Source organism: Plecotus auritus (genome assembly GCF_963455305.1).
Source record: "Plecotus auritus genome assembly, chromosome: 4".
NCBI classification, from domain to species: domain Eukaryota; kingdom Metazoa; phylum Chordata; class Mammalia; order Chiroptera; family Vespertilionidae; genus Plecotus; species Plecotus auritus.
The window spans coordinates 17,947,658-17,957,080 of NC_137775.1; the positions used below are offsets into that span (position 1 = coordinate 17,947,658).

The 9,423-nt window shown below is 40.8% G+C and overlaps 1 protein-coding gene across 5 annotated transcripts in view; it reads left to right on the top strand.

The window, feature by feature from the left end:
• Positions 1 to 8,746, top strand: part of NCOA7 (nuclear receptor coactivator 7) — a gene marked incomplete at its 5' end in the record, with an annotated part of 115,838 nt that extends 107,092 nt beyond the window's left edge. For 4 of the 5 annotated variants that reach the window (XM_080666966.1, XM_080666968.1, XM_080666965.1 and 1 more), the window contains 4 exons: positions 885 to 1,037; positions 5,655 to 5,750; positions 6,163 to 6,236; positions 6,623 to 8,746. In XM_080666966.1, the coding sequence (XP_080523092.1) occupies positions 885 to 1,037; positions 5,655 to 5,750; positions 6,163 to 6,236; positions 6,623 to 6,758 (459 nt within the window). In that variant the 3' untranslated portion in view covers positions 6,759 to 8,746. The remainder of the gene's footprint in view (positions 1 to 884; positions 1,038 to 5,654; positions 5,751 to 6,162; positions 6,237 to 6,622) is intronic. The other variant, XM_080666969.1, reaches the window with a different exon arrangement.
• Positions 8,747 to 9,423: the final 677 nt, after the last annotated feature.

The window sequence follows — 9,423 nt, forward strand, 5'->3', positions numbered from 1 at the left end:
ACTTGTGTACTTTATGTTTTCTGAAAATGCTACTTCCTTTTTATGAAATGCTATAGAATGTGCTTGCATTTGACCTTAGGAACCTCTAAGTGTCAGGAACCTCTTCCACTTCCCCCATCAGTCAGCATAGACCTGAATCTCAGAGACCTTAATCCTTAAGTGTAACTCCCTCAATTTACAAATGAGTCTGAAAAGGCCCAGGAAAGCCAAGAGATTTGACCAAGCAGTTGCAGAAATGGGTTTTTTTCTGATACTAGAATGATGTGCAGCATTCTGAAGACTTCAGCACTTCTTAGTCTCCTTCGTTGCTATTTTTGAAGAGATGTGCACCATTGGTATTCATGGCCGTCAGGTTGAAGTGAAATGTTAATGTAGTGAGAGATTCGGATGGATTGAGGACAGACTGCATCTGACTGCTGGCATAAAACAGTTTCCTTGTTGTCACTCTGTGGGAAACTGCAGTTGCCAGTAGCAGCTCCGAGCCCGAGAGGGTTTACTAGGAGAAAGAACAGTGGAGAAACATGAACTGTTTGATGAAAGCCAGGCTGAAGAGTAAGACGGAGAGCATATGTCTAATAATTCATGCTTCGCTCTCAAGCTAGTTGCTCTGCCTCCCAGTGTGTGGCATAGTAACCCCACAGTCGGGCCCCTGAGAGAAATAGTGTGCTCTGGGAGGCGTCCTGCCAAGGTCAACACCACCAACGAATAACTTCCCCTTCTCTCCCTTGGTTTATGGTGGCAAATATTTGCCCAGAGTAAAGGGGAACAGTAAGTAAATCAGTGTAATTTTAAGTTTGATCCACAGGCATATCCTTTGTGCCTCAAGCTCATGAGTGGTTTGTGGGGTGAATTGCCTATTTACATGTCCATCTTTGGATTCGTAGCTGGCCCGCCGCCTTCCAGCCAGGGTACAAGGGTATCCATGGAGACTCGCATATAGCACATTGGAGCACGGGACCAGCTTGAAAACTCTCTATCGGAAATCAGCATCGCTAGACAGTCCTGTCCTGCTGGTTATCAAAGACATGGATAATCAGGTGAGGCTTGTTTCTCTCTCAGAAAACATTTTTTTAAATAAAGATTTTCAAACCTACACAACAGTAGAGACGAGTGCCAGGAACTCCCATCACCCAGATCCCACAAGTTAGCAGGATTTTGCCACATAAGCTTCATCTGCCTTCTATTGGTTTTTCTTTGCTGGAGTGTTTTGGAGTAAATCCCAATTATTATGTCACACTTCACAATGCATTTCTAAAAAAAGAAAATGGAGCATATCTCCAAATATAGTCACATTCTGAGGAATTTTTGATATATACTTAGCATAAAGTAGAAAACTATAATGATACTAGAGGCCCGGTGCACGAATTTCATGCATGGGGAGGGGAGGTGGTGTCCCTCAGCCCAGCCTGCACCCTCTCCAATCTAGGACCCCTTGAGGGATGTCCGACCACCCGTTTAGGGATGTCAGACCACCGGGATCGGGCCTAAATGGGCAGTTGGACATCCCTCTCACAATTCAGGACTGCTGGCTCCCAACTGCTTGCCTGCCTCTGCCTGATTGCCCCTAACTGCTTCTGCCTGCCAGCCTGATCACCCCCTAACCACTCCCCTGCCAGCCTGATTGACACCTAACTGCTCCCCGGCTGGCCCGATTGCCCCTAACTGCCCTCCCCTGCAGGCCTGGTCACCCCTATCTGCCCTCCCCTGCCAGGCTGGTCACCCCTAACTGTCCCCCCCTGCAGTCCTGGTTGCCCCCAACTGCCCTCCCCTGCTGACCCAGTCACCCCTAACTGCCCTCCCCTGCTGGCCTGGGTCCCCCCCAACTGTCCTCCACTGCAGGCCTGGTCCCCACCAACTGCCCTCTCCTGCTGACCTGGTCTCCCCTAACTGCCCTCCTCTGCCGGCCTGGTCACCCCTAACTGCCCTCCCTGCTTTCCTGATCACCCACAACTGCCCTCCCCTGCAGGCCTGGGTCCCCCCTTGCTGGCCTGGTCTCCACCAACTGCCCTCCTCTGCTGGCCTGGTCACCCCTAGCTGCCCACAACTGCCCTCCCCTGCAGGCCATCTTGGTCCACATGGGGGCAGCCATTTTTGACCACATGGGGGCGGCCATCTTGTGTCTTGGAGTGATGGTCAATTTACATATAACTCTTTTATTAGATAGGATTCTACAACCTAAAGCTGGAGAAGTTGGAGAAAGTCAAGTCTGGATTTGGTGGTAACTGCAGAAAGAAATTCTAGTGCCTTACCAGAACTTTTTCAAGGTGGCTAAAGTAGTACCCACAAACCTTGCCTGTATGGTTGCTGAGATGGAGAGCTAGACAAGGCCATGGTGTGTTGTACCGGAAGAGCCCAATTGTTATGAAACAGCAGGGAGAATGCTCATTGCACTTTTACCTCTGTTGTGGTTGGTCTTGGAGGCACTGGTGAAAAGCAGATATTTCCCATCTGCCTGATACTAGTACTCCTCACCTCAATCAGCTTGGCATGCAAGTAGAATCCCTGGAATCTTTTATATACCACCCAGTCAGGCTCCTGCTTCACAAAAGGAAGGTCTCTTTCAAGTCTGTTCTTTCTTTATTTCTGTTTTGTGTGTATTGTATCAAGAAGAAATTCCTTTACATTTTTTTAGGCTATAGATGCTATTCTTTTCTCTTTCTGGTATTGAAGCAGGTTTTACTCAACAGCCATTCATTCATTCATTCATTCAGAAAATGTATAATGAATGCCTATTACATGTGGGACACTATTAAGCATTGGAGAGCTTGCTGTGAAGCCATATAATTGTGATCATTTTAGAGGAAATAGATCTTTACTGTCATAATTTGCCTTGGGGAAAATTAACAGAGAAATGGGTATTGAGGCATTCTTTCTCAACTGGGGTTTGTTCCGGTGACTCTTGCAGCTTAAGAGTTCTGGAGGAGTTAAGATGTTATCATTGTTACTATTATTGTTTCCTGATTAATACATTTAACCATGATCCAGCTGAATAGTGGGTAGAGTCAAGTCAAAAATTAAAATAGTAAAAACAGAGGTTTAAAGTAGAATTACTTAGGGATTTAGTGAAATGTTTGAGAAGTTGGGTGCAGTGTTTTAGATGTGATATGGCTAGATGGTTTTAGACTACATACATAAATGCTCACCATAAGATAACACACTTGTTGGGGAATGTCTTGGTTGCCTAGGACAAGCATTGATGAATCACATCTCCACCCAGCTTTCTCTCCACCCAGCTTCCTGTTAGCAGATTATGTAAAGAAGGCTTCTACCCGAAGGTTGCACTGCTTGTTAGGGGTGGATCTTAAAGAATCTGGTACTCTCAAGCCACTGGTACTGTTTGAAGACACCTAAACACTAACGTTCTTACCCCATCCCATCTACCCCCAAGGCAAGATTGTGGCTTCGCTGTGTTTGAGGACATGGTAGAACAATAGTTATACGTTTCTCTGGAAATGAAAAATTTAATATAAAAATATTACCTATGCAGAATGAGTTTGCCAACCACTGGTCTAGCCCCCAGCTCTGGAGAGCCCCAACTCCACCTCCAGGGGAAAAGACAGACCAGACCCTAAGACACAGAGCTCTGAAGCTCTCCTCAAAGAAGTTGCCTTTATTAGGAGAGTCAGGGGAAGTTCAAGCCCAAGGGCACTCTAAAAACAGTGCACATGTTGGTGATAAACAATGATGAGGCTGGCAGGCCCAGAAAGGCAGCAAGCTAACCTTAGACCAGCTGGTGTTCCGGAGAGAAGCAGGGAAGGAGACTGCTAAGGAGAGCCTTTCTGGAGTCACGATAGATGGACCAAAGGAACTACCCTGCAAAGGGGCCCAGATTTAATCGAATCAGACTGTAGAGTAATTTATACCACAAGGCGTTGTGGAAAAGGACAGAGCAATTACCATGCAATTAATAGTCTGATTTATACTAACTTAACTCCAGTGAGGTATAAAATGTTAATCCTATATTGCTCTATTATATCATTCCACTTTCTGTTGTAATTTTTATACATATTACACTGATATATATCACAAACCCATCAATAAATTGTTATGATGACTACTTTATATAATTTTTGTATCTACTAAAGAAGCTGAAAGAAGAAAGGAGAGCAAATATACATTTATCAGTTTTGTTATATTAATCTTCCTTTTACTACTTCTGGCTGTCTTCAGTTATTCTCATGGATTCCTTTGTTCTGACATTGCCTAATATATTAAGTTTTTATGTGTTATAGATCCAACAATACTATTATGTGCATATTATTTTATATAATTTTATAAAAACTTAATAGAAAAAATAAAATGGACATTTTCTTATATAACCACAATGCTTTATACTAGTACCTAACAAAATCAATAATAATTCCCTAGTATCATCCAATCCTGGTCCTTACACAGATTTCCATGTTGCTAAGAAAATTTCAGCAAAGAAAGAATGTAATTATTTAGACTCTTGTGGAGGATAAAAGAGTAAGGATGCCTTTTTCTGTTCATAGGTCAGGAGGGGGCCCACTCTCTTCCATGGATGGCCATTGCCCTTCTTGTTATATCTTAGCACATGCTTTTAAAAATAGATGCCTAGCTCAATTGAATTTTCACTCTTTTACTGGAAGATCCCCAGAAGAAGGGAAATGGATTTTTGACCTTTGTGTTAGTTTTGCTTTTGATTATTCTTAGCAGCAATATGGGAAGGTTTGGTAGCAGGAAGTATGAAGAACATTGGTTGGAAAGGGTTTCTAGACTTCTACCTAATTTTTAGCATTTCAAGGAGCCAGGAACTGAGATTCCACAATGATTATAATTCAATTAAAATAATTTTAAAAAATTACGTTTTCCAGATAACCCCCATTTAAGGCAGCATTTCTCAATAAGGGTCTGGAATAGAAGCTATATCAGAATGACCTACCTTTTTGTAAACACATAGGCTCACTCTTGCCAACGCTCACTCCTGCGCTGCTGACCAGGATCCGAGCAGAAGCAGAGGATGCTGAGGCTGCAGACATGCTTATTCTGAAAACGCTGCTCCTTCCAACCCCCAACAAGAATAGAAGAACCATTGATTCCAATACATCAAAATCACCTTTAAAGCCCATAGTCTATGGAGCTGTTTGCTTTTTCTTAAAAGCCAATTTGAACCAAGATATATTGGATCAGTCATGTTAAGGATAGAGTTTTAATAAGCATGTTGAGAACTCATTTTTACAAATCAAAAGAGAGAAAAATTGATTTTCTCTGGGAAAATGTCTGGCTACAGTTCCACTTGTAAAACAACAAAGAAGATTTGACTTTGTTCTCTCAACCACTCATTTCTGTGTGCAAGATGCTTCTTGTTGTTTAATGGTTCCATTGTGTTGTCTGCAGTCACTAAAGGAAACTTGTCTGCCTAGTGCACTTTGGAAGTCTTTTAACATGGGAACAATTGCTGGCCTTTGACAAATAAGTTCTCACAGCCCCTTGGATTCTAGTTAGAGCTGGGACATTTGCTGTATCTCTTTGTTGGTGGTCCTTATTTAAGAGCTCCAATTTAATAATGATCTTTGCCGAAAGAGGTATATGAGATCTCAGGATTGTGTTAAAACATTTTGGAAAGTCTTTCTTTGGGAGGTTTAGGTTTGAAAGTAGATAACATTTCTTTCTTTTTTTCTTTTTTTTAACAGATTTTCGGAGCATATGCCACTCATCCTTTCAAGTTCAGTGACCACTATTACGGCACAGGCGAAACTTTTCTCTACACATTTAGCCCCAATTTCAAGGTACCTAGATAGGAGGATATCCGATTTCCCAGTGTCACAGTGTCAGGGTGTGGGTGAGGTTGGAGCAGCAGCTGTCCCATGACCCCATCTGGACTCCCTCCAGCCTGGGCCAGCAGGATGACTGTAGTACTCAAACTGCTCAGGGTCCCTCCAGGGACCTTGGGAACTGCTCTTCTGCCTGGTCTGGAGTCTAGGGAGGGATCGCAGGTCAGAGTGAACATGGGCCTGGGAGATCTCTCTGACTTCATAACCCCTTAGGAGGTCTCATCCTGGGGTAGAGAAGGCCTGGCAATCAGGTGCTTCTTCAGCCAATGGGTAGTCCAGAGGAAATAGTCTGTTTTGTGTGTTTGTTTGTTTTTTGCTAAGACTCAGATTAAAAAATCTGTTCTCTGTCTTGTGTTTCTATCCTAAGGTCTTTAAGTGGAGTGGAGAAAACTCATACTTTATCAATGGAGACATAAGTTCCTTAGAACTTGGTGGTGGAGGGTAAGGTTTTCATTGTTGTACTAATTTACCACCTGACTCGAGTGGGTCTCTTTTGACCCAGGTAACCAAAACCTTGGTGCCAGCTGATGGTTAGCTAGTCCCTGTGCTCACGTTAATTAGGATAGGACAGTGGCCTACCATGACATTAAGAATGAGAGGTGAAATGGTTTATTTGTGTCTAAATGAGGCCCTGCTACCACTTGCCCTTTAGGAAAGACAGATCACTTAAATGAAATAAAGGAAATGTACCCTTTGTTTTATACGCAGTTTAGGGTTTTTGTCACTCTGTAGCATAAATGAAAGAAGTACGGGGCAGGGGAGGACAGAAAGTGTGCCACCTAAGATTGAAATGAGTTCACCCCCCGCCTTTTTTTTAACCTTTTCAGGGGACGATTTGGTTTATGGCTAGATGCTGATTTATACCATGGCCGAAGCAATTCCTGTAGCACTTTCAATAATGATATTCTTTCCAAAAAGGAAGACTTCATAGTTCAGGACCTCGAGGTATGGACATTCGAGTGAAATTCAGGCTGCCTTAAAATATAGCATTAAAAGGAATGGGTTTGGACAGCTCTCCTAAAGCTGGCTGGAAGACAAGCCCCAGCCCAGACTGCCTCCTCCCACCCCCATGCTTTCTTTCTGCCATCATCTCAGAGCATGATCACATTGCAGAGCGACCCTGGGAGGTGCATGTGGCGGGCAGGCACTGATGAGAGCGACTGGAAGGCCAGATTGTTGAAAGACTTGTACTCCCACTTTCATCAAATCCATACATTGAGGAATCCGAGTATTTATAGATGTATGAGTTGAATGCAATTTTTATTTTTGGTAACTGTGAAAAAAAAAAGATACTGTGGAAATATATACATGCCTTGTGTATTTATCAACATGATTTTCATTACCAAAATGTACAGCATACTATTGTTTGCCATGGGAAAGGTTAGTCTCATTTAGAAAAATTGAAAGTGTACAGCACTTCAAAAGAATTTGTATATGATTTTTTTTAAAAGAAACTTTTATTTATTATTTCTAGTATATTGTCTGAAATGTGTTGCCAGTTTATTTCTTTTAATGTGTCAAATCTTGAAATAAAGAAATGTGCTATGTTTTGGCAACAATTCTACTTGATTTATATAGTTTTATATTGAGCTTTTTTTGCCCTGATTGTTTAGGGTGATAGATCTTAAACAGTATATAGATGGATATAAATGCTTAATTGTGAACTTTCAAAAACTCATCACCAATGTTCATTGATTTGACTGTTATAGGCCAGCTTTCCATGTAGTCATTAAAAGGTATATTTTTAGTTACTTACTCTGAACATAGTTGTGTAAAGAAGAATAAGCCATTTCTCACAGTTATGACTTGATATTTACAGGAGTAGATACCTTTAAGAACCTAGAGTAGAACAAACCCTGCTTTTGAATAGAAAATGGTTTGTTTCTTATAAAATCATTTGTGGCTAGTAACAAAAACTTTATTTTCATAGTGTTTTCACATAATTTCCCCCAAGTTTTTACACTAACAAACAGGCCTCTGTTTTTAAAGGGACTGAGTGTTTTAATTTTTGCATATTTTATATCAAATGGAAAATATCAAATTAGCCCAATTGTCTTGGTTTCTAGACTCTTTTGTTTGAGAAAAAACAATGCAAAGAAATGCATTCATACCAAAATTGGAACAAAAAGTAAAACCTATTTTTTAACATCAACCCATTTTTAACATCATACAACACTGTTTTGTTAACTATAATAATAAAACCTTGTTAAAGTTTAGCCAGTATTATTGATTGCCAGACTTTTATGAAAGCCAAAGACTGCTAATGTAAAACATTTTCAAATAATAGCCAAAGCTGAGAAGTGGTCTGTCATAAATTACACCCCAGTAATCTCGAAAAGAAAAAATTAATAACAAAAGTAGTATTTATATAACTGCATTTAGAAAAATAAAACAGTTCTTAGAATGTAAGCCTTAAGTTGGCAGAATATTTCCTTTAGATTATTCTCTTATTTTAGACTATTTACGAAAGAGAACAAATTGCCAAGTGGCCTTTTGTCAGATCAACAGTTACTTAACTCCACGTACATTCCATACCAGTTTAAACGAACGCTGTGAAATCTTAAGTCTGTAGCCTGGGTGTGCTTTCTCCTGAGTTCTTCTATTGAGAATTCTTGATGAAAAAATATACTGGCAGTTTAACCTTAATCTGCTCATTAAATAATGTGTTGGTGTGAGATATCAGGAATGTCTCATGATGATCACGTTTACCATTTATGCCATTTGCAACCATATGCTATTAACAAACAAAACAGTCATTTTGCATATAATTCACTCTTACCTAGGTTAGTCCATGATATTACATGTACTTGTGAGAGCATATCCAGATGCTGTGTTCTCTACTTAAAACAGTGTTGTCCAATCAGAAATGTGTGGCCCTTCATTTATGAATATTGAATATATGTAATGCAGTGCTAGCCCAGTATTTTCAATAAAGGAATTTATGCATTCAGTCTGATTTCTTTCCCAAGGATTCATTCAACCGGTATTTATTGGACACTAGGGTTTTCACTTGTGTGAGAGGATGATGAAATAGCCAAGACTAAATAAGGTCCAGCACTCATGTTTTTATTTTTATTATTTGTAATGCCACCCTGCAAATGCCCTCTTCAATCCCTGTAGCCATCCTCCTCTCACCAATTCATGAAAACTGCTTCTGTTGTAGTTACTAGGGACAATCTTGGCTCAAATTCTACCACTTTCCCTGTTTTTTATCCTTCTAGCTGTTCTTTGAATAGTTTTCTTCTCCTTTTAACATTATCTTTTAACCTACTTTCTAATTTCAATGGACACATTATCCTCTGATAAGCTTTCCTTGGCATCCTGTCCGCCATCCCAAAAGATGAAGACCTCGGGAAGTCATTGATTCTCACTTCCTCAGTTTATTAGTCTACATCCAAAGACTTGGGTGGGAGAGGGCAATCAAACGTCTCACCAGACTCTGTTCAAAAGGATTTAGATATATTCCCATGCTACAAGCCACTAGGGATACCCTGAACTCATGTGAGAAGTATTACTGCCCTTCATTTGATTTCCCTTGCCTTAATTCCTTCTAAAGTTTAGAGGCATGTGGAACAAGACTAATAAAACAACTACTTTCCCCTGGAGAAAGGCATTGAGAATCTCTTAA